At 34.2% G+C, this 26,362-nt stretch overlaps 1 protein-coding gene across 5 annotated transcripts in view; it reads right to left on the reverse strand.

Moving 5' to 3' along the window:
- The window catches only part of RB1CC1 (RB1 inducible coiled-coil 1), an 87,632-nt gene that overhangs the window by 41,447 nt on the left and 19,823 nt on the right, over positions 1-26,362 (reverse strand). For 3 of the 5 annotated variants that reach the window (XM_056823913.1, XM_056823909.1, XM_056823910.1), the window contains 8 exons: positions 24,507-24,630; positions 23,165-23,294; positions 21,032-21,158; positions 20,402-20,572; positions 17,362-17,564; positions 15,886-16,315; positions 3,771-3,941; positions 583-767 (listed from right to left, as the gene is read on the reverse strand). In XM_056823913.1, the coding sequence (XP_056679891.1) occupies positions 583-767; positions 3,771-3,941; positions 15,886-16,315; positions 17,362-17,564; positions 20,402-20,572; positions 21,032-21,158; positions 23,165-23,235 (1,358 nt within the window). In that variant the 5' untranslated portion in view covers positions 23,236-23,294; positions 24,507-24,630. Of the gene's footprint in view, positions 1-582; positions 768-3,770; positions 3,942-15,885; positions 16,316-17,361; positions 17,565-20,401; positions 20,573-21,031; positions 21,159-23,164; positions 23,295-24,506; positions 24,631-25,334; positions 25,394-26,362 lie in introns of all 5 variants that reach the window. The other 2 variants (XM_056823911.1, XM_056823912.1) reach the window with 1 other exon arrangement.

The following is a 26,362-nucleotide window of genomic DNA, read 5'->3' on the forward strand; positions in this document are numbered from 1 at the left end:
TTTCCTGAATTCAAATCTGGCTTCCAACTCTGATTAGTTAGGTGAACCTAGGCAAGTCATTTAATCCTGTTTGCCTTTATTTCCTTATCTGGAAAATGAGCTGGAGAAGGAAAACTCCAAAATCTTGGCCAAGAAAACCCCAAAATGGGATCATGAAGAAATAAAGCCAAATTTGAACTCAAGAAGATGAGTCTTTCTGACTCCCAGACCCATACTCTGTCCACTATGCCATCTTGTTGCTTAGTGATTTTATTACTGGGGAAAAGAAGGGCAAAGACCCTCAGTGGGAAACCAATGATTTCAGTGATGAATGAAAAGCAATGGTGGAGAAGGGATGAAGGTAGAGTGGATGGTGAGCGGAATTTCCTCACTTCAAATCCACCTAATTTCTTTGTAATTTTGCTAAGCATGAGCATATGTTAGCACAAACAGTATGATAGAATTAAAGGTAGTTTTCTTCTAATAACTTAGATAAGAGATGAATGTTATAGGGATGAATGAAGATATGAGAAGTTTAGATCATGGTTCAATAAATATTTATTGATTGACAAAAAAAAAAGAAATACACTAGAAATCACTTACTTCAATCTGACTTGTAGATTATTTGCAAGTTCTTGTTTGGCAGTGGTACATTTCTGTTTAATGTCCAACAGTTTTCTATGATTATTCAACATAATCATCAACTGATTTGCATGACTCAGGCACAAATCAGGAAGCACAGAAGTATCTTTCAAATTTTCAGCTCTCTTCTGATTAGCTAAAAATCCCTTTAAAAATAAAATGTTTCTTTTTTTATATGTATATATTATATATAGATTAAAATTTAGCACAAATACTTATGAACAAGAACACTCAAAATATTAAGTAAATTTCAAAATTAAGTCTTTTCCTAAAACTTAAAGTATTGAAATCTTAAGGATAAAATAACATACATTTTAACAAAAACATTTAATCAGTTTTTTAATCAGTATTTTCTAGTTCAAACTTTACTTCTTCATTTTATAGAAAATCAATGAAAGGTCAAAAATGGGTGAGTAGCTTAACTATAAACATATAGTTCATATGTATATATGTAATAATCTATAAACATACAATTTATATAAGTATAAGAATTTTTGAAGCCCTGTTTATATAAATTCATATTCATAAATTGAATATGCCACTACTCCCACTGAGTAGTTGGAACTACAGAAGTTAAATCACCTAGTGGCCAATCTGCTCCCCAAATTTGGATAAACCCCTATCAATATCAATATCAATGCCTATCAATTTCAATTTGGACACACTCTATCAATATCAATAGGAGCTATGTCAGAATTTGAATTCTTGTTGAAAACTTCCAAGAACCAGATCACCTCCATGATAAGGAATATATGGAAGCACAATTATATATTTTGCAGAAAAATAACAATAATCTGAAAATTAATCTAATTCTTTTAAAATGTTAAATGATCTGATTCATTAAAGTAATGCTTTTTTTAAAAATCAAATTACAGATAAATAACAATTTCAGATGTAAACGCTCATAACTGAATTTACCAAACTTCTTATTATAGATAACATTAAAAAAAAAGTTGAATATTAGTATGCACTGCTCTTCAGCAGTGCCACCTAGTGATAGTTTGCTGTTCTAATTTAATTTTTTTTATAGTTTTAGACAAATTCCCCTATACCTAAGAACTATATCTTCTACCTGTATCAGTTGAAAGAGTGCTAAATTGTCAGAGGACCTAGTATCTTGGGCAAGGCATTAACTTCTCTCAGCTTGACATTTTCTAAATTTTACTTAGACCCCTTTAGATCTTTTTTCATCTCAAGAAAGAAACCACTAAGATCTATGATCCTATGATCAATGATATAGAATAATTGTCAACTTCAAGGATAATTTTTTTATTCAATACACTGAGACAGCTGAAATAAAGTTAATTCTCAGAAAATAAATGTCATATTTATCAAATTATATCTGAAATGTGGCTGATCATCAGTTTCCTTTTATATACAGAAAATTCATTATTACCAAATCTTGGCATTTTGTTGATCTATACAGAAAAGATCAGAAAAAAGCAATAAACTAAAAAATTTAGCACAGGGATAGGCAGGATACATTCCTCCAGCTCTCTTTACCTCTTCTGTTTCTTTTGAATAAGGTATATCTTATCCAGAAGTAAAGTCCAGTGGATAGGTTTTATTCTACCAAGTCTTAAAGTAAGATCATTTGCCCCATGTGTTAAATCTCTACCAGCTTTTTTCTTATATTTTGTTTACTATGAATTTCTAGTTATTTTTATTCTTTATAATCTCCATAGTAACTAACTTTGGGGGAACAAAACATATCTTACACCTATTTCCTTATCTGCATTCACAAAGCCAATACTGTAGTTCAGAACCTCATCATCCTTCACCAGAACTAATGCTGTAACAATTACTTAAAACATAATACTGCACATGGCATTACACAATTCAAATCTAGGACTCCAGGATCAAATGTAAACTCCTCTGTCTTGTATTTAGACCCCTTTCCAATTTGGATCTAACCTACCCTTCCACTCTAATACATCATTTTCCTTCAGGGACTTCAGATCATTCAAACAAAAAGAATATTAAATAGAATTATACCAGAATGAGATTCTGGTATCTTTGAGTAGCCTATCCCAAGTCCCTATAATTCATTTTTTCCTCATCACTTCTTAGATACGTGGCAGAACACATTAAATAATCAGGCCTAGAGTCAAAAAGACTTTTAATTCAAACCCTGTCCCACACTTTTACTATCTGTGGGACCATTTTTCCTGGGTCTGCTTTAATTTCTTCAAATTTAAAATGGAAATAAAAATAGCTTCTATCTCTCAGTCATGAGGATTAAATGAGAACTGTAAATTGCCTAGCATAGTGCCACAAAGTAGGTGAGTGCTTCCATTTTTCTCCCCCCCAAAAAGAACAACCATCTATATAATGTTGTAGTTCTTAAGTTGTTGGGTATAGAAAATTTTTGAAAACTACAAAGAAATTATGTTGAACTATATAACACCTTAAGGGATTTTTTTAGCTTTTAAAAATTTTCTAAAGGCTTAAGAAATAACATCATTTTAAAAAAAGTTTTCAAAACATTATTTTACTGATAAATTTTGTGTATTTGTGTAAATACATGTGCACACATGGCCATATATATGTATTAGAGTCCCCATTTTTCCACATCAGAATTGACTAATTTCAAACAGCTGCCAGCATTGCAAAAAAATTACTACTTGATTATCTTAAAGTCAAAGTAAATTTCCATGAAACAACAATAAATAATATTTAAGCCATTTTTAAATCAACATAACCTAACCTGGCCTTCCTTAACAAATATCTGCAGTGGAAATACCCACTTTTATAATGTTTTTTAATGAACCTTTTTAAAATCCTTACCTTCTGTCTTGGAATCAATACTGTGCATTGGTTCCAAGGCAGAAGAGTGGTAAAGGCTAGGCAATGGAGGTTAAGTAACTTGCCTAGGGTCACACAGCTGGGAAATATCTGAGGTGAGGTTTGAACCTAGGACCTCCCATCTCTAGGCCTGGCTCTCAATCCACTGAGCTACCCATTTACCTACAATTAGTTTTTAAATCATCTCATTTTTATTTTAGTCTTAAATCAGTTATAAAAGTTGTTACAAGTCTAATCCACAATTAAAAGGAACCACATATTGATATAGACTCTTTTGGTGAATGGATACTATACAGAACAATTACAAGGCTTTTTTTTTTTTTTAGTATGAGGGACATAATTACCTGAGCAAGTTCTTTTTGTTCATTTACCAGTCGGCCGCAGCTAGCTATCATCTGGTCCAGTGCATAAAGCCTGTCTTCAAGTCCTTTAATGGCTTTCATGTTCTGATTATCCAGTTTGGCAACAGTTTGTTGACAATCTGCCAAAAAGGGCTGAATGAACCTTGGATCAAGCTAAAAGACAAGAGCAAAGAAATACTTCAATGACTTTTGCAAGGATTTTAAAAATTCCCATGCACCCCCAAACAATATTTGTGCAATTTTTAAAATTACTTTTGAAGCTAAATTTTAAAAAGGTGTTAGACAAGATAGTAAACTATGCTAAATAGGACTTCTAAAAGATGAATATGGTGAATAATTTTCCCAAAAAAAGCATCTGGGACAAATAGCAAAAAAAGCAGGGAATCAATGTACCTACACTATCAATGTTACATCATTACCAATAAAGGAAAAGGCCATAACAGTAAACAAAATGTCCTACAGAAAATACTTATTACAAAAAGCACAATAGGTGATCTAATTTCTGTGTATCTTGAAGAAAAAGTAAAAGGCTTCAATAAACAAACTAGAAAGGTCTAAAGCAAAAATATGGATTATTAAGACCATTACAACTTTTGCTGAGAAATTGAAATGTAATGTCCAAGAAAAGTGAATAATTAAAACTCAGTTTCAAAAATTAAGTATTAGGTCATAAAGAAATGATTTCAGAATCTAACCATTCATCAGCACATCAAATGAATTTTAAAATATATCAGAAATGATTATAAAGGAGAAATCAATTTGTGTCCTAATAACAAAATTTGGGGGTATAATACAAAAAGCTAAGGCTACTAAAATGTAAGCCTCTTCTAAGGCTAATTGCTCTATAAGTCACACTATTTGAAAGCTGATATCTAAGTTTGTTATCACAAGAATGAAAATGTTTTATTTTCAAATAAAAGTGATATATAGTTACAAAGACTTTAACAGAATTGCAATGTTTTCCAGAGAATTTTGAAGCTCATTAAAATAGATATAAAATAGAATGACTAAATTACTTTTAATTTATTTTTAAACGATTATTTAACTATAAGTTATTAATTCAAAACAAATTATGTATTTTGACTTAGAGAGTATGCATTGTTGGGATTATAATTCAGGATCAAAAATAGAAAGTACAATATATTAAAAATATTTATATCAGTATGTTTATAAACATAAGCAAACAATTCGATTAAATGATGCCATTAACTAGGGAGTGACTAATTGAATTATGATCCATAAATGAAATGAAATATTAATGCATTATAAAAAAATAAATATGAAGAATATAGAAAAGTATTGGGAAGACTTATATAAACTGATGCAAAATGAAGATCCAAGAAAATTATACACAGGACAATACCTCACCATTTAACAATCCACAATATCCAATCTATTGTCATGGCCTGTTGATTTACACCCCTTTCCAAAATGGATCCAAACTACCATTCCACTCTAATACATTATTCTGCTTCTGGGACTTCAGCTCATTCAAACAGAACTTTTTGCTATTCCTCACAAATAGAATATTACCTCTCATCTTGGTATCTTTGAGTAGCCTATCCCAAGTGCCTATAATTCATTTTTTCCTCATCAGTTCTTAAAATATCAGTTTCCTTCAAAAACACAACTTAGGAACAAGCCACAGTTACCTATCTGGAACCCTTCCTAAATCTTCTAGCTGCAAGGTCCCTTATGAATATGTGGCAGAACACAGTGGATAATCTCTCAAACTACAGCTCCTCCTCTCCTCTCCTCTCACACCACCACCATTCTAGTGCAGCCCTCACCACTTTATACCTGGACTACTACTATTTCATCCTGCTGGTGATGCCTAACTCACTCCAATCTATCTTCCATTCAGTCACTAAAGAGATTTCTTAAAGCACAAGTCCAAATATGTCACTCTAACCAAACTTCAGTGACTCCCAATCAAAATACAAAAAGTACTGTCCTTCATAATAACCTACCCTCCTCCTACCTTTCCAGTCTTCTTACACATTACTCCTGCCACATACACTCCAATCAAGGGACAGATTTACTTGCTGTTCCACTGACAAGACACTATATCTCTTCGCTCTATGCATTTTCTCTGGCTTTCCCCCAAAGCCTAGAATGCTTTCTCTAAGTCCAGACTAAAATTCCATCTTTAACAAGATGCCTTTCTCACTCTCCCTACCTCTAACTCTAATGCCTTCCTTCTATAAATGAAGGATATAGAAAAATACCTATTTACTTTCTATATAGTTTGTATGTTTGCATGTTGTCACACAACAGGTTTAATATACACTCGCATAAGAAAACATTTTAAGAGATAAGTGGCAATTGGATTTAGAATTGAAATCTGGAAAAATACATAATGTCAAAATTATTATTCTTAAGAACCTTCAAATCAGTAGCAATGCTATCTTAAAACTTTATAAATTATGTATGCAAAGCTAAAGGGGAAAAAAACTTTATCCCAAAATAAAGTTTTATAGTTTAAACATCTCTTTACTATTCAGTCTATACAAACACAGAAATTAACAAGCATTATTTAGTAATAACTATCTATTATGTTACAGGAGAGTAATAGCCACTGGGGAAACAGAAACATTAAAATGAAATAATCTTTCCCTTAAGCTTATTTCTACTGGGAATATGGAGATATATATTAGCATATACAAATTAAGTATATAGATTTATTCAAGATAATTTTGTCATGGGAAGGAGTTAGGGAAAATATAAAAGGCCTCAAGAAGGAAAATTCAAGTCCAAGAAAGAAGGTAGGTAGAAGGTACTAGATAAATTCCTTGAATGAGGAAGAGCAAAAGGACCAGTTTGGCTGCACCAAAGTATGAAGGGGAATAATTTTAAATAAGAATGAAAAGGTGGATTATAAACAGATTTTAAACTTTCCAAAAGTTTATTTCCAAGTTTTTGATATGTTATAAACTGCTCTCCAAACATGACTCTGCACAAGTTCATAAAAATCTTATTCTTTGAAATCTTCACATCATGAGTTTTCAAATATATTAATAATGTTCATATTTATATTATATTATATTTTTAATATTAATATTCATTATCCACAATGAATCAACCTATTCCAGTGAACTGATGAAAAATGCTGCCCATTGTATAAAAGAAAGGTAGATGTACTCAATCTTTAAAATGAGGGATATATTTTTGGTATGACCCATGAGAATGTTTTGCTTGATTAGGAGTATTTGTTACACGAGTCTGTTTCTTAATTAGAGAGAGGAAGAAAGTTAGTTTAACATTTTCAAATGTTAACATAAATGTTGATGAAATAAATGTTTAAAATATCAATCTGAAAGTATATTTGATCCTAAAGGTATTATTAGGGAAGCACTAGAACATATTGAGTAGAGAGGTGAATTGTGCTTGTCAAAACACTTAGCTTTGTGGGGAATGAATGGAGTGGAGAGGAGAAATTTATGGCAGGAAAACCAATGTATATAGTGAGAAGTGATAAAGGCTTGAAGAAAGGTTGTAGTCTTGAGCAGAAATGGTTCAATGATGATAAAGACATTATTAGCACTTCAATGTTTGCAAGACACTTTACAAATATCCTGAGAAATGTGCTATTAATATTTACAAATGTCAAATATAGATGAGAAAACTGGGCCAGAGAGAAGCTGTGACTTTCCCAGGGTCACTTAAGTGTCTGAAATCTGGTCTCCCTGAGTCCACATATGATGATCTATTCACTGAGTCACCAAGATGCAGCTAGATCTTAGCAGAATCTACAAAATCTAGCCACTAATTGGCTTTGTGGGATGGATAGTAAGTAGATGAAGATGTTGTAAATCTATATCAATGAATGGATGATAGTAACCTGGATTATAAAGTTTTCCTTACTCAACTTCAGAGAGAAGTGATTACCTCCAAAGAAACACAACCTCTTCATGCAATGTCCTCTCACAATATAAGTAGAAGTTGTGAAGTTGGAGAATGGTGAGGGAGAGCTCTTTTCCCTGGTCCAGATACTGCAAGAAGACTGGTGGACCACAAAGGCAACCAATGAGCAGCTTCTAACATAACCAGGAAGCCTGTCAATATCCTTGCTTAAGAGCCAAACAATACTTCAGATGTTAGACAAGAACATTTGCTTCTTAAGCAAATTCCTTTGCCTCTTTTAATCTTGCCCAAGATGACATTAACCTTTTTGATTGCTATATTGAGATTGAATGAAACTAAGATTATTAAATCTTTTAGATAACCATCTCTGCTATCTTATAAATGAAAGCAGATTAAGACTTCAAATCTAACCCTGTTCAATTCCACTGTTAGACTGAACAGAATGAAACTTGCTGAATGCTTACTCATTTAGTCACTATGTTAATTCACCTTTTTAACTAGCTGTTATCTACAAATTTAATAAGCATGCAACCAGTGCCTTATATAAATGTTAAAACAAAATCCAGACACAGCCATTCATCCAGGTTCAAATGATTATTTTCTGGCTAATGTGTTCATTTTTCTTCCACTAAAAATAAAATAAAATAAAATAAAATAAAATAAAATAAAATAAAATAAAATAATACTTCAAAGTCCTAAAAACCTAATCGACAGAATTTATCAAATACTAGTTTGTCAAATGATTGTCAAAGAGGATAATAAGTTTAGTGTGGTGTGATGAATTAATTGTCAATAAAGATATGTTGGGTTTTTTGTGAACATTCTTCCTTTTCTACATGTTCACTAATGATTTCTTTAATAATTTAAAAAATTTTCTAAGTCAGCTCATTGGTTTAGAGTTTGTAGAACCTATATGATATCCACTCCTGTTGCCAAGGAACTTACTCTTTTTAGGGAAAACAAAAGATACATATGGAGAAATGCAGAATCCATACAAGGTGAAATGACCCTAAACATTTATGTCCCATGTGAATAGCACATGCTCTTAAATGAAAAGTTCGTTTTATTAAAAAAGGAGGATGATATAAAATTTTTTTTTAAGATTAAGGTATTCAGAGTTCTATGGGGAACAGACTATAGAAAGAATTTAGGCAGGGAGTCTAAATATAAAGGCCAAATTATGGTCTTAATTAGGATACTGGAAGCATAAATTTATAGATTAGGTGTAAGCAAGATAAGTAGAAATAATTAAGAAGATAAGGTGGAGATGACAACTGACTAAATGGATATGGGCAGATGGCTTTAAAAAAAGAGAAAAAAATCAATATACCATATTCTATAAGCATGGACCTCCTCCTACCTCTGCAAATATATATACACTATTGGGCAGAGGGAGAAGAAATTTTTGATGTAAAAACAAAAATAATTTGAAAGTGAAGGAGAATTGCAAATTCAAACATTTCTAGTTTTGGTGGCCTCTATTTTTTGAGAGGCCATGACTTCCTGGGTCCCTAAAAAGGTGTCAACTAAGAGTAAGAAAAATATCTTGCATTGAAGATAATCACTGATAGAGATGAGAATTAAAGCTCTGACATGAACTATATCACAAGGCAGTTCTTGACTTCTTTAACCTATCTATGTGGACCAGGCAGAGGCAATGACTTTATGGACTGCAGCATCTTGCCTCCCAGCACAAGAGGGCAGAGTCTAGACAAAGCACAGGACAGTAAATGCTTGGCCCAGTCTAACAGAGTAGAGCCCAAGCCCTAATACTAATTTTTATTATTTTACCCTAACAGAGTGGATCATTAGCAGCATTCAATAAAGCACTAACTCTCTCCTTGGGACATGGGGATTGGGAAAATGATTAGCACAGTATGCAATGTGCAGGTCCAAGCAGAAAGTGGGCAGTGGCCAAAGTAACAGCAGCAATGGTCAGAAAGGTATTAAATGTCAGGCCTAGTTTCAGTGATTATCAGTGGAGCTGGCCCCTCTTAAAGAGAACCTCAGGAGGTGAATGCCTCAGGCCTTTCAAGGGTGGAAGAAGCAATTCTATTTCTTCTCAATTCTCTGCTATCATCAAGTCACCATATTTAGTGATCTGATCTCTTTTTGATCCTCTTTTTGTTCACAGTAACTTAAAAAAACTTGTCAAGTGGAGCTGAATGATTGAAATGAATTGAAAAGAACCCCAGAGAATCAACCAAAAAGCTAGTCAAAATAATCAAAAACTTTAGCAAAGTCACAGGATACAAAAATAAACCCACATAAGTCATCAGCATTTCTATATATCTCCAACACATCTCAGCAGCAAGAATTAGAAAGAGAAATTCCATTTAAAATCACCCTATGATAAGCCCAAAGGTCCCAGCTTTTGGGACCAAATTCCACTATTTGATAAAAACTGCTGGGAAAAATGGAAGGCAGTATGGGAGAGATTGGGGTTGGATCAACATCTCACACCCTAGACCAAGATAAACTCAGAATGGGTGAATGACTTGAATATAAAGAAGGAAACTTTAAGGGAACACAGAATAGTATACATGACAGATCTTTGGGAAAGGAAAAACTTTAAAACCAAGCAAGGCTTCGTGGTGGCCCAAAACTGGAAAATGAGGGGATGCCCATCAATTGGGGAATGGCTGAACAAACTGTGGTATATGTTGGTGATGGAGTACTATTGTGCTAAAAGGAATAATAAAGTGGAGAAGTTCCATGGAGACTGGAACAACCTCCAGGAAGTGATGCAGAGCGAGAGGAGCAGAACCAGGAGAACATTGTACACAGAGACTAATACACTGTGGTATAATCGAACGTAATGGACTTCTCCATTAGTGGCGGTGTAATGTCCCTGAACAACTTGCAGGGATCCAGGAGAAAAAAACACCATTCATAAGCAAAGGATAAACTATGGGAGTGGAAACACCGAGAAAAAGCAACTGCCTGAATACAGAGGTTGAGGGGACATGACAGAGGATAGACTCTGAATGAACACTCTAATGCAAATACTATCAACAAAGCAATGGGTTCAAATCAAGAAAATATCTAATGCCCAGTGGACTTACGCGTCGGCTATGGGGGGGGGGGGGGGGGGGGGGGAGGAAAAGAAAATGATCTATGTCTTTAACGAATAATGCTTGGAAATGATCAAATAAAATATATTTAAAAAAAAAAAACAATAAAACCAAGCAAGGGCTAGGGAAAAAAAAATCACAAAATGTAAAAATCAATAATTTTGATTACATCAAATTAAAAAGGTTTTGTACAAACAAAACTAATGCATCCAACATTAGAAAGGAAGCAACAAATTGGGAAACAATCTTCATTACAAAAACCTCTGACATAGGTCTAATTATTCAAATTTATAAAGAGCTAAATCAGTTGTACAAAAAAAAAATCAAGCCATTCTCCAATTGATAAATGGGCAAGGGACATGAATAGGCAATTCAGTTAAAGAAATCAAACTATTAATAAGCACATGGAAGTGTTCTACATCTCTTATATTCAGAGATATATATCTTATAATCTCATAATCAAAACAACTCTGAGGTATTACATCACACCTAGCAGATTGGCTAATAGCAAAGGAACATTAATGAATGCTGGAGGGGATGTGGCAAACTTGGGACATTAATGCACTGTTGGTGGAGTTGTGAACTGATCCAACCATTATGGAGAGCAATTTGGAACTATGCCCAAAGGGCAATATAAGGCTGTCTGCCCTTTGATCCAGCTATAGCACTGCTGGGTTTGTACCCCAAAGAGATAATAAGGAAAAAGACTTGTATAAGAATATTCACAGCTGTGCCCTTTGTGGTAGCAAAAAATTAGAAAATGAGGGAATGCCCTTCAATTGGGGAATGGCTGAACAAATTGTGGTATATGTTGATGATGGAATAGTATTGTGCTCAAAGAAATAATGAACTGGAGGAATTCCATGTGAACTGGAAAGAGCTAAATCAATTGTACAAAAAAAAAAATCAAGTCATTCTCCAATTGATAAATGGGAAGGGACATGAATAGCCAATTTTCAGTTAATGAAAAGTGTTCTAAATCTCTTATTAATGGGAGAGATGCAAATCAAAAGAACTCTGAGGTATCACCTCCCAGAACCAGGAGAACATTGTACACAAAGACCGATACACTATGGTACAATCAAATGTAATAGACTTCTCCATTGGTGCCAATGCAGTGATCTTGCCAATGCAGTGATCCTGAACAACTTCGAGGGATCTACAAGAAAGAACACTGTCCACATTCAGAGGAAAAACTGTGGGAGTAGAAACACTGAAGAAAAATAACTGCTTCATTACATGGGTCGAGGGAGATATGGTTGGGGATGTAGACTCTAAATGAATATCCTAATGCAAACACTAACAACATGGAAATAGGTTTTGATCAAGGACACATGTAATACCCAGTAAAATTGTGTGTCAGCTATAGGAAGGATGAGGGGAGGAGAGGGAAGGAATGATTCTTGTAACCAAGGAATAATGTTCTAAAGACAGGAGAACATGAGGGGCACTCTACAATCAGAGTAACCAAGGCAAGAATTCTAAAAGCTAACTAAATGTTCCCAAAGAAATTGTCAGGTGAACATTAAGAGATCAGGGGTGAATGGCCTAACCTGCGGTGTTTTCTGAGCTACATTTATACCACAATATCCCAAGACTGAAACATACTTTATAAATTTTCAGTAATCTGCTTTTCCTTACATCTTTGTTTATATCCATTTCTTTATTCATGTATTTCTGTATCTAAGTAGTTGGTGCATACTGTGCTTCCAGATTTCACTTTTCATTTTAATTGTTCCCAGTTATATCTTCAGTTTTTATTGTTTAAAGTTTCCTATCTTTCTTGGGTTTGCCTTCCCTTCTGAACCCCATGAGATCTTTCTATATATTTTTTTCCCCTGAAACTTGAGGTAAAAGCTATTTCCATGCAAAAGTTCTCATTATTTACAATTCAGAATAAGAACCAGAATAAACTCAATTTCTCAAGGCAAGACCCTAGGAACTTGAAACCTAGGAAGTTAATGTTTTCATCAGATAGTGTGGGAAAAGAAAGACTGTATTACATTTGTAATGTCAAGTTTAATACTGTACATCAGTAGGGGACTGACATTTGGAAGAAAGAGCTGCAGATTGATTTTGTTGTCATATATGAGTATAATATAAATGAAAGGGTCTCAGACAAAGCTCTGAATGATACAAATACAAAGGGTAGGTTGCAGTGTCATTGATGTAAAAGGAAAAAAAAAGGAAGGTATAGGGATGTTTAATAGTTTCAACAGCTACAAAGAGGTCAAAAAGGATGAGGCCAGAGAAAAATACATTACATTTTGCAATTATAACATCTTGGGTAATCTTGGAGAAAGTAGTTTCTGGAGAGCAATGGAACTGGAAGCCTAACAGTATAAAGGAAGTGAGTAAGTGGTGAAGAATTCTTCCTTGGGGTTGAATGGGAAACATAGTATAAAATCATGAAGGAATAGCAATTTCCAAAGGATAAAGGAAAAAACAAAGAAAGAGCCTGTAGAGAACTTAAAAGAGATTGAGGCAATAATCAAAGGCATAAGTTCCTAAAAGATAGAGGACAGAATGAGATCAAAGGGAGAAATTTACTTTGGGATACATCTTCCTTGGATAAAATAGGAGGTAGGGGTCAGCTGGATGGCTCAGGCCTAGAAATGGGAGCTCCTAGGTTCAAGGCTGGCCTCAGACACTTCATAGCTGTGTGACCCTGGGCCCCCATTGCCTAGCCCTTACCCCTCTTCATAGTATTGATTCTAAGGTGGAAGGTAAGGATTATAAAAAATATCAATAAAGGGATAGAGTAACAAGGCAAAGGAAGCCTGGTAGACATAAAGAATTTTGGAATGCTTCTTTTGGGGAATGTGGTAAAATCATGCAACAGAGGCCTAATTGAGAAATTCCCATAAGTGGTATTCCACAACAAAAGAATAGAAGCAAGGAAGTAAAATGGGGGAATGAACCAAGGTTCAGAAATGGACAGTATGTGACTGAGCAGGAGAAAGGGAAGATGAGGCAGCATAAAGATTATGAAGGGAGGAAAATGAGGCATGTTATATTAAAGTCTTTAGTATAAGGGAAATAAAGAAGAGATAGAGAGGGAAACTGTGAGCTAGTTACTTAACTACTTGAGAAAGCAAGAAAGATAACTGAGAGACAAGTATATTATTGGAAAAGGTAATATAAAAAGATATGAATGTAGGTAGTGAAGATAGGAGAGGTTGGTTTCTGACAGCACATAAAGGCTAACCAAATCCTCTTCTTGTCTCAGTGTGCCTCAAGGTGATCACACCTTCTTTAAGATATCTTCAAAAGAGATCAGTTCACAAAAGAGTGCCAGAAGATAGAAAGGATAAAAGGCAAAGATTGAAGAGGAAGAAAATCTAGAAAACAGACTGGATAAAGATTTTAAAATATATACTATGGAGAAGGACTAAGAATAAGAATAAATATGGGAAGATAGCAAGAGGGAGTTTTTCCTCAAGCAACTATGAGTCACAGGGATTAAACAAAGCAGAAAATGAGAATTTACCAGTCACAAGATAGGGAAAGGATTTGGGACATTAATGCATTGCTGGTGGAGTTGTGAATTGATCCAACCATTCTGGAGGGCAATTTGGAACTATGCCCAAAGGGCACTAAAAGACTGTCTGCCCCTTGATCCAGCCATAGCACTGCTGGGTTTGTACCCCAAAGAGATAATAAGGAAAAAGCCTTGTACAAAAATATTCATAGCTGCGCTTTTTGTGGTGGCAAAAAATTTGGAAAATGAGGGGATGCCCATCAATTGGGGGATGGCTGAACAAATTGTGGTATACCTTGGTGATGGAATACTATTGTGCAAAAAGGAATAATAAAGTGGAGGAATTCCATGGGGACTGGAACAACCTCCAGGAAGTGAGGCAGAGTGAGAGGAGCAGAACCAAGAAAATATTATACACAGAGACTGTACACTGTGGTACAATCAAATGTAATGGACTTCTCCATTAGTGGCAATGCAGTGATCCTGAACAACTAGGAGGAATCTATGAGAAAAACCACTATCCATATTCAGAGGAAACACTGTGGGAGTAAAAACGCCAAAGGAAAACAACTGCTTGAATACATGGATTGAAGGGATATGGTTGGGGATATAGACTCTAAATGAACATCCTAGTGCAAACACCAACAACATGGAAATAGGTTCTGATCAAGAACACAAGTAATACCCAATGAAATTGTGCATGGGCTGAAGGAAGGGTGGGTGAGGAGGGGAGGGAGGGAAATAATGTGATTATTGTAACCAAGGAATGTTCTAAATTGACTAAATAAACTAATTCAAATGGGGAAAAAAAAGATATGGAAAGAACCATTTGATTAGACTCCAAAGTCCTTTGAAGACAGACTATGACATCATTATGGGAGCAGTGGTATCAGATTCTATAGCTTCTCTCATAAAATAGAGGTTGTTGAGAATAGCCAAGCACCTGGTGCTTTGAAATTAACATTAAGATGGCCAATTTTTACAAATAAGAAAACAAATAAATAAGTTCAAAAAGGCCAAAAATGTCAGACCAAGGCTTCAAATTAGTTCTGACTACAGGTTCAGCATTCTAGACCAAAAAAAAAAGAAAAAAAGTAAATGACGTCTATGTGGTCTAGCTGATCCAAACTACTAATTCACACTGGCACCAATCACATAGTAAAAACAAACAACAAAAAACTGGGCCTGGCTTTTTCAAATAAGCTTTCCTCAAAATGATACAATCATATTTATGTGACTTTTTTTCACATAAATGTTTTCTAATTATTATTCCTGCCTACAGAGATTAAACATACTAAATTGTCAGGATATTTTGATGAAATATACTCCTCTTAGTATTAAGTGAATTTATTATTATATTATTTTTATGGTTATAACTTTGAATTTTATGAATAACATAACAGCTTGAACAGTCCTTTAACATTTCAATGAAGCAAAAACCAAATGTCAAACAATTACATGAATGTAAACCAGTATCACAAAAATAAGATACCATTTTAATCTTACCTTATCATTTCATTATGTAACTTAAACCCATTCCCCCTTCATGAAAATTATTTAATGAATAAAGAGTTAACCTAAAGCTATGAGGAAGAAAAGAAAAAGTATATACTTGGAGTCATGCAATAATAATACTGCAATTATTAACTTATATTCAAATAACAAAATGATTACTTACCCTATTCATAGAATCAAAGCACTTTCTGACCAAAGATTCCACATCATTAGGTCTATCTTGAACATTTATCCAGTCTAATAAAGAAACGTTGAAAGAAGGCAAGTCACTTTCTTTAGGTTCTACTGAAATTTCTTCCTCCTGGATAGTGCTCTGACAAGATTCCCTAATTTCTTTGCCATTTTCAGGATCTGTGTTGTCCAGGGCAGAATGTTCCACTGACTTGCAACATGAGGCTAACAATGATTTGTTAGTCGGAGGCATATCAGGATAAAGCACCAATTCTGATGATTTTTCAGTCACATTACTCTCTGCTTCTTTTCCTTCATGTTCAGGAGAAGAATCAAGTCTTCCCAAACATTCCCTGTAGCTATGTCTTGTGAGGCACTCCAAAAGTGGAATCTTGGCCATTACTGAAACCGCACTTCCTAAACTTAAAATATAAGTGATCTGTTATTAACAAAAAAATATACCAAAATGTACTAAGTCAAACTAACTGGAGAGAATTTTTTTTTTAACTCTCACCTTCTGTCTTAGAATCAATACTGTGTATTGGTTCCAAGGCAGAAGAGTGGTAAGGGCTAAGTAATGGGAGTTAAGTGACTTGCCCAGGGTCAGAGAGCTAATAAGTGTCTGAGACAAGATTTGAACCCAGGGCTTCTATTCTGGCTCTCAATTCACTGAGCCACCTAGCTGCCCTCTGGAGAGAATTTTTAAGTGAAATTACTAAAAAATATATTACAGATGTAATTTTATTTTTAAATTTTAAAGTTATATTTGTTGTTTTGGTAAACAGAAAAATAATCATCAGTTTGGTAAAATAGAAATGACACTAGATTTATTAGCCAATTCTTTTCATTTTCCAATCTCAGTTCATTTCATTGGCCAATCTCTTTTCTTTTTATCTTTTAAAATCTTATAAAATGCAAATTATGGAAGAAACCGGCCTAAGAATAACTTTATATCACTATAGAATTTTCTTGTGAAAGTATTATTTAACGAGAAAAACAAATGCTTTAATTAATTAAATTAAATTAATAATTTAACTAGCATTATATTTCTACATATTGAAGAACTGGTGGGAAAGAATTACTTTTAAAAAATGTAATGGGTTACTTAATGGTTACTTTTTGAATGGTTTCTTCCTTTCAAGTGAGAGAGAAAAAAATAATAAGGAAAAGAAGTGTGGGACAGATACATAAGTAGTCATCAACTTTTAAAATGTATATATTATTTAATTACCATATTTTATTTCTGTAGGTTCAATTCTGAAAATAGACTATCCAGACATTTAGTCACCCAAGGAACTAATTTGGCAGGATAACTAACAACAAGAAACATTCAAATAATTAAATTTACTTATAAAAACTTAAAATTACAAATTAAAATTACAAAATAAAATTAAAATAAATTAAATAATTAAAATAAAAACTGGATGGTTAACAGTATTATTATTATAAGTATTAATAGCAAACATACTGTGTAAGTTTCAGCTTGATATCTTCTATGGACTGTAGATAATTTGAATAAGCACTTTCAAACGTGAAAAGCAGTTTTTGGTAGGAAAATGTACAATCCTCTAAATTGGCCATTATTGCAGCCCAGCCTTGATGTTGTAAATGTTCATCATGGACTAGACCTTCACAAAAGGAACAGAGTTTCTTGGCAACCTCATGCATTTCCTATGTAAAAAGAAAAACCAACAAAACACAAAAATATTCTATCAAATCAGTTTTAGAAATGACCTAATACTCCCAAAGTAAATAGGGAGATAATAAAGAGTTCTTAGGAGGCAAGGGTCAAAAGAAGTCATTTCCCTTATGGAAAAGAGCATTAGTATTAAAGATAATTCAAATTTCACCTTCAGTAAGTAGGTTTCCTCATCTATAAAAGGATGGTGTTAAGTCTCTATGGCCTCTGACATTCTTTCCTGCTCTAGATATGTAAGAGAGACCAGGACTCCAAACAACAAGAGTTTTGAGAATAGCAAAGCTTCTAACCCAGTGACCTCAACTGTCACCCTAGGAAGCAAATCCTACAGATTAGCCACAGCTAATGAAGATCCAGAAAGTAAAGTTCTTGGTATCAAAGTTCTTGGCATTGTCAAATGGTTCAATATCACAAACTGCCTGATATGGCATCAATATTTGCTTCACCAGTACACCCTAAGGACCAAGAGACTTGAGTTGCAACAAAAACCTTCATAATTTTTGTGAACCTATGGAAAGAAAGGAAAGAAAAGAAAGGAAAGGAAAGGAAGGGAAGGAAAGGAAGGAAAGGAAAGAAAGGAAAGGAAGGAAAGGACGGAAAGGAAGGAAGGAAGGAAGGAAGGAAGGAAGGAAGGAAGGAAGGAAGGAAGGAAGGAAGGAAGGAAGGAAGGAAGGAAGGAAGGAAGGAAGGAAGGAAGGAAGGAAGGAAGGAAGGAAGGAAGGAAGGAAGGAAGGAAGGAAGGAAGGAAGGAAGGAAGGAAGGAAGGAAGGAAGGAAGGAAGGAAGGAAGGAAGGAAGGAAAGAAGGAAGGAAGGAAGGAAGGAAGGAAGGAAGGAAGGAAGAAAGGAAGGAAGGAAGGAAGGAAGAAAGGAAGAAAGGAAGGAAGGAAGGAAAGAAAAAAGAAAGAAGGAAAGAAAAAGAAAAAAAGAAAGAAGGAAAGAAAGAAAGAAAGAAAGAAAGAAAGAAAGACCATACAATTTAGAAATAATTCTCAGGACAAAATACCAAAAAGCCTACAGCAATAATGCCAGTGGACCATATGCTCTAGCAAAATGCATAACCTGATCTGGGGATATAGTCAACCAATTTCTCTGTTGTTGCTATATAGTCTCTGCCAGAACACCCTGTCCCTTCCCCTGACAAAATATAGTAGAGCTGAATTCTGCTACCCATTTTCAGAAGAGGAAGAGACAGAGGAAGGCAAAAGCATGCTCTACTTTGGGGCAGCAGTGCTTAGCCAAAAAATTAAGGAATGAGAGAATTAGAATGATACCACTATGTACTAAACATGACTGGCTAGAAAACCTGTCTAGGATTAAGATGGACACAGTCCCATTTCCTCACAAAATACCTGAGACTGAAACTGAAGCTGGTGTAAGGCATATATACAATGTGGGAGGATGAGACATATGACTATTTTAACTTTGGGGGAGGGGGGGACCCTCCATCAAAGACAAGAGACAGAAAATGAAAATGAACAGGGGAATATAAGGGGAAAATACTAAACACAAGACATCAAGAAGACAGTTCAGTTAAAAAGAATTTTAACATTTAATTTTAAGGGAAAATTTTAAAACATATGGGGAAATGGCTCTGAAGACAACTAAATGACTGAAAACACCTCTAAAACATCGATACAAAAGAAACTAAACTAACTCCTGATGATTTGGATTCTCAAGAGAGAACTGAATAACAGCAAATTTTCCAAAGTGAAGACAGAAATCAAAATCTTGAAAGGAAACACTAGAATTTACGTTCTGAACAGCAGAAATCATTATCAGAAAAGAAAATCTTAAATCTCTCTATAACAAGTCGGTCCAAAAGTGACTAGGATAAAAAGAAAGTACCCATATCCAAGTGAATTTTTAAAAACTGCAATGAATATGTATGGCCCCAAAGATAAAAGGCAACTCAGTCTACTTCTCTGCAGAGGTGAAAAGTACAAGAATTTGGAAAAATTTATATATATTATATATATATATATATATTCTTTTCCCTTTCTTTAAACAAAAAAAATGTTTTAAATGCAATGGCTCTCTAAGAGGATGAAAAGTTACACTGAGAAATCTGAGTGACCAAAATTAGAAGGAAAGCAATTAACTGGGGAAAAAATTTTATAACAAATCTCTGACAAAGGTCTAATTTCCCAGATATATAAGGAACTAAGTCAAATGTATACTTATACAAAACAAGCCATTCCCCAACTGACAAATGGTCAAAGGATTTGAATAGGATGATGAAATCAAAACTTAATAATCACATGAAAAAGTGTTCTAAATCCCTCCTAATTAGAGAAATGGAAATCAAAATAACTCACCTCACACCTAACAGATTGGCCAATATAACAGTAAAGGGAAATAATATATGTTGGAGGGGATGTGGCAAAATTGGGACACTACACTGCTGGTGGAGTTGTGAAATTGAACCAACCAAAGGGCTATAAAAGAATGCATAGCAATACCACTACTAAGTTTGTAGCCCAAAGAGATAATAAGGAAAAATATTCATAGCAGCTCTCTTTGTTGTGGCAAAAATTGGAAACTGAAGGGCTATTTCTCAGTTGGGGAATGGCTGAACAAACTGTGGTAAATGATGGTGATGGAATACTATTGTGCAATAAGGGATCATACACTGCTTGATACACATAAGCCAGAAAGATCTCCACAAACTGATGTGAAACAAAATGAGCAGAAACAGAACATTTATACGCAGAAACTGTTTCATGGGACGATCATATTGCTACAAAAAGCAATGCAATGATCCAGGACAATCCTGAAGAACTATATATTTAGTATTTATTTATAACTTACCACAGCAAGCTGTGTCCTTGAAGCTACTGTATGGAAAACTGCAGGCATCATAAGAGATTCTTCAACTTTTAATTCCATATCATTTTCTGCTGAAAATGTTGTTTTGGGAATAGCAGGCGGACGATCACATAAAATCATTTCTTTGTTAAACAGAAAAATTGGATTTGTGTCCTATATTTTAAAAAAATATAATTTTCAAGTTATATAACATAATTCACAAACCTTTCTAAATTTAAAATTATGACTGTATTACTAATGGTAAAATGGTTTCCTCTAGAACAGTGATGGTGAACCTATTATTACTAGAAAGGCAGAGGGACTCAGGCAGAGCTGCTCCCTTCCCCCTATCCACCACGCATGAAATTTTTTCCCACATCATCCATCACATGTCTACTCAGCAGCCCAATGGAGTGAGTACTTTCTCCCTCCCAGGTGTGTGTGTGTGTGGGGGGGGGGGGGGGGGGGGAAGGCATGGCACCTGGTCTCTTTGGGCTTTATTTATTCCAAACTCACTATACTGCCACCAAAAGCTTTTCATTCTCAATAATCTAGGATGCAAGCCTAAAAATCTTTGGATTCTAAGTTTTTCCCTCTTCAAGGGAAATATATAGAACATTGTGGTATACTTACTGTCCCAGCACTGTAAGTGCATACTCTTCGATCTGAGGCCATACATTCTCCTCCATTAACTACCAGTACCTGCTGGTGAATTGCAATCTTATATTTGTTTTGGATTGCATGCTTAAGGTCTGCCACACTAAAAGAAAAGATAACCAAGTTATTCCATAGTTGCCTCAATAAAAGATTTACATTTTACAAAGTAGTAAATAAAATTTAAAGTTGTTAATGCCAGAATTCAAATTTTCATGTTTTAACTAAAATTTATTTAAATATTAAATCTCAAAAATGTACAAAACATTTTGTCGCAATTATAAGCTAATATATAAAAATGAAAAACAAAATTTTATCTTCATTAAAAATCCCAAAAAATAATTATCTACTAATTTGAGGCAGATCACAAAATGAAAGACATGATGATTCAGTCAGCTCTAAGTTTGAGGAATTAAGAAAATAAACACTGTCCTACTGAATGTCCTCTGTAATACAACTCAAAAAAAGGTTTTTAACTGGAGAAGAAAAAAAAGAACAATCTCATAATTAAGATGTAACCAATCTTATTTTAACTAGATTCTATAAACTAAGTGACTACATTCTATAAATATATACATCCTATAATATATATTTTCAATATGAAAAACTTTATTTCAGGACCAGAGATGGAATACTTTTATATTCATTCTTCCATTTGTCAGTAAACAATTATAAACAAGCCTTGTATCATTCTGACTATGATTCCTTGTTACCTGAAAACTCCTTTATGATTGCTTATAATATTTTTTATTAATCTTGAAGTTCTGCATTTTAACTATGATGTTTTCACTTTGGGCTTTCTTTAAAGATATGACTGGTGAACTCTATTCCATTCTGTTTCTTTTTGCCTTGAAGCTTCTGTAGAGTTGAGAAGTTTTCATTTAATCTTGGACTACCTAAAAGATGGTTATTATATAGTCTAATGATTCATTCATTTCTCCAAGATTCTCTGAAGCCTGCATGAGCAAGTACTTATTCCACTGTTCTATCCTGTTGTATTATTTTCCCCTAAAACTACAGAATCATTATTTTCAAATAGTTTTGTCTGTCTCTCAGTCTCAGTCCTTTACATCCTAACTTGACAGCATCTGCCCCAAATCTTCTAGCTCTGCCCTTTTCTAAGACTATTAAATCTTTCAAATTCTTTATATTTTTCAAAGTTCTTTGTCAATGGCTTAGCAGTCATCTCTAAGAATTTTTTCCAATATCCTAGTTCATCTGTTTCCACATTCTGTATAACTCTTTTAAAATTTAAGTTGGTTAGTTTTGTGTACTCACAAAATGTTCTCCTTTCCCTTTTTCAGAAAAGTTTTCTAATGTTAAGAGTTCCTTCTGATGGGAGGTCCTAGGTTCAAATCTGGCCTCAGACACTTCCCAGCTGTGTGACCCTGGGCAAGTCACTTGACCCCCATTGCCTAGCCCTTACCACTCTTCTGCCTTGGAGCCAATACACAGTATTGACTCCAAGACGAAAGGTAAGGGTTTATAAAAAAAAAAAAAAGAGTTCCTTCTGGTAAGCCTCACATTCCTCCTACACTAACTTTCTCTTTGGAATTTTTAGCTACTGGATGTTATCTTTCCTTTCATTGATTTTTTTTTTGGTACTAAACATGGGAATAAGTTCTTCAAGACTTACTCATCTTTCCAAGTACATGGGCCCAACAATAAACTGAATATCAACTTTACAAGGACATGATTAGCTAAATACAAGTATATTCATGAACATACCACTGGCAAGCAGTTGTTAAAAACCGCCACAGCAGCAACTCATGAAATTTTCCTCTAAATTTTAAGGGGTTATAATGAAATCCCAGATTTTTAGAAGCATTTAAATAAAGCATTAACAAACCGTAAGCAAAATCATAACCTAACCAAAATGTGATTTGAAAAATTTAGGCACCAAAATTTAGGCACTTATTTTTGGGGAAAAAAAATGAAAAAAAAATCATTCTTGTTCAACAATGGGGTACGGACAGGATTGAGGGGTGGGAAAGAAAAGGGAATAAGCATTTGTATATTATATTGCCCACTGTAGTAAGATGTATTTTCTTTACTTATTATACATATTCACACCCACATGCATGCAGAGTTATGTGAATAAAATATTCTCACGTTTGAACTGTAAGTTCAGTGTCAAATGTTAGGGTAGTTCCAGTGTTGACCAAAAATACATATAACTTCATGATGATTTCTCTGGATTCTAGGAGTTTATGTCTCTCACTCTGATATGGTCATTTAAGAACTAAAAAGAGAAACAGAGGCCAATTTTTAACAGAGCACATTTACTCAGAAAAATCATCTCATTTTGGAGCATATACACACACAGTAAGTCAGCTTTCATATAAGATGATTAATATTGAACTATGTAACAAAAATGTTTAGAATACATAAGTGATATAGCCAGAGTGGCAAACTTTAATAGTGAAAGTAATATGATAATCATAATTTTCACTTTAATGAAGACAAAAGTTACTATATTTACTTCACCCCATTCCCTATATCATACATTCCTATTCAGTCAGTTCCATTAACCTCCAGGAACACTCATTTGGTATTTAAAGCTCCTCATATATCCTTGACCCTTCCTATGTTTCCTCCAAACATTCTATGATCTTGTTAGTCTTCCTGAAGTTCCTGTATCAATGTACATTATTTTTCCATTCCTATGAAATGTAATTTCCTTACTTCCGTCTCCTGATTTTCCTTAATTTGTAGCTTACATCCCACAACTTACAGGAGACTAAATTCTCACCTCCACTGTCAGTACCTTCTCAGAGATTACTATCTACACTGTTTAAATCTTATTTACATGTGGTGTCCCCTATTTCAAAATAAGCTCCCTGAGGGGAGGGATTATGCATAATTATTTCCAGAAATTAGTATTTATTATCCCTGGAATGTAGTAAGTGTTTAGGAAATGCATGTTGACTGGTCTTCTTTATATTCTCCTAACTTAAAAAAATGACCAGTGATAGTGAACCTTTTAGAGACCAAGTGTCCAAATTGCAACCCTCATGCCTCCAGCAGGCTCAAGTATGTGTGCCATAGATTCACCAATATAGCTCCAGACTATAGAAGAATTAATAATTCCTCTTAAGTATAAATCAGTCATCCCCCTTGACTCTCAAAAAGGAGTAAAGAAGTAGGAAATGTTAGATATAATTTAAAGGGTTCCGCAAATATTTATATATATTTTAAGTTTCCCCGCAGCTGTTAAAAAACTTTAATCCAGTTCTTCTAAGTACCATACTAATAACATTTCTATTATATCATGCAAAATATTTAACTACTTTTTAAATTACTAAATATCTACAATTGTAAAGTACTTTGCTAGGATCTAGGGATGAAAAGGGAAAAAATAGTTCTATCATAAAATCTTCAAAGTTAAAGATAATAAAAAAAATTATTTATATGCCAACCAATTACTACAGGTAAAAGTGAGACTTAAGCTTACCTTTAGGCACTGTTAAAAGGGTTACCACTTTTCTTAACTGTAAGAGACTAAAAACTGGTGTATATTTCCTTTGCTTGATATTGGCAACAGAAGGGCATTACTGTTCAAAATGAAATCTGGTGACCTAAAAAAAAAAAAAATTATATATACATACATACATACATACATACATACACACACACACACACACACACACACACACATACACACAGGGTTCATTTATTTTAAAGTACCAGGCAATGGGGGTTAAATTCCCCAGGGTTATACAACTGAGGCCAGATTTCCCATCTCTAGGCCTAGTGATTTTCCAGTTACTACTTTAGGGAAAGACATTTGTAATACATGTAAGTCAATAGAGACTTCCAGGTCATGTGACAAACAAGAAAGAAGACTGAATATTTCCTCAGGACCTGTCAAACATCTCTAGGAGCAAGACTTAAATAAAACTACATCAAGTCTAAGACTCCAAGAACTTTAATGAGGTAACAACTCAGCAACAGCTCTATAAGCCCTAATGTACTCACTTAGTACCCCATCACCAACAAGTTGCCACACTAGCAGAGTAGGACAAATTCTGGGATCCACTTAGCAATTTCCTTGCTACTGCTATAGTCTAGCATTATAGTTAGATTTCCTCAACCCTTGCTCTCACTGCACTATTATGTGGCTAGAAAGAACTCAACTCTGTTCAACCCCTTTTTTGAAAAGGAAGTATAGGTACAGGAAAACAAAAGAAGTATGCTCTCTCTGGAGTCAGCAGGTGTGCTCTATCAAAGATATCAGGAATTGGGGTAAGGTCCCAATATGTATATTGTAGCTCCACCAAACCTGAAGGGAAGGGGACTGGAAATCCAACAGACCAGTTCTGTCCCCTAGAAGTCAATCCCCTAGAAGGAATGAGAAGGAAAAAAGGGGGGAGGTTAACTGCCAAAAATCTCAGTAGGAGAAAAGCAGGTAAACAACAGCTGTTCAGTCACATCAACTCTTTATTGATCTTCTTTGGAGTTTTCTTGGCAAAAATATTGGAGTGATTTGTCATTTCAATCTCCATCTCATTTTACAGATGAAGAAACTGAGGAAGTCAGTTAAGTGACTTGCCCAGGATCATGTAACAGTAAGTACCTGAGACCAGATTTGAACTCAGGAAGATGAGTATTCTTGACAACAGCACTCTATCCTGTGCCATCTAGCTGTCCATAAACCAATAGGGCGAACAATAATAATAAAAAGGAATAAACTCCAAACCAACTAAACATCTGAATATTTCAAAAATAAGTCTATACCTGATGATGCAGAAAACCTTTAGATTCCCAAGAGAACATAGCAGGAGAGAAATAAGAATTGTGAAAAACAGAATTTATGACCTGTAGAGCAGAAAAGAGAAAAACTTGCATCCACACTTGCAAATCTCTCCAAAAAACAAAACAAGACAAAACAAAAAAAAGAATAAATGATTGGAATGCAAATATACAAAAATAAGGGACAATACTGAAGAAGCAAAAAGATATGATCTTTTTGTGAGAATACATATGAATCTTGAAGATAGGTTATATTAGATAATTAAAAAAATAAAGGTCTTGTGGTAGAAAAAATCTTCAGATTTCAGTGACACATGGCTCCACATGAAAATATAAGTCTGATCACCCATTGTAGAACTGATTGTAATTTTATTCATACCCCTGACCCAGTGGTCATGGTGGAATCAGAATATTGCTTGATTCCAATGGTCAGCTCTAGATTCTCCCTTAATCCTGTAAGTCATCACTTAATGACTTTACCTCCCTCTATATTCATCCTATCAGCCCAATCACCACCCTTGATTTATCTAACCTGCATAAAGGTTTTACTAATTTTAC

Source organism: Monodelphis domestica, chromosome 3, assembly GCF_027887165.1.
Source record: "Monodelphis domestica isolate mMonDom1 chromosome 3, mMonDom1.pri, whole genome shotgun sequence".
Classification (NCBI taxonomy): domain Eukaryota; kingdom Metazoa; phylum Chordata; class Mammalia; order Didelphimorphia; family Didelphidae; genus Monodelphis; species Monodelphis domestica.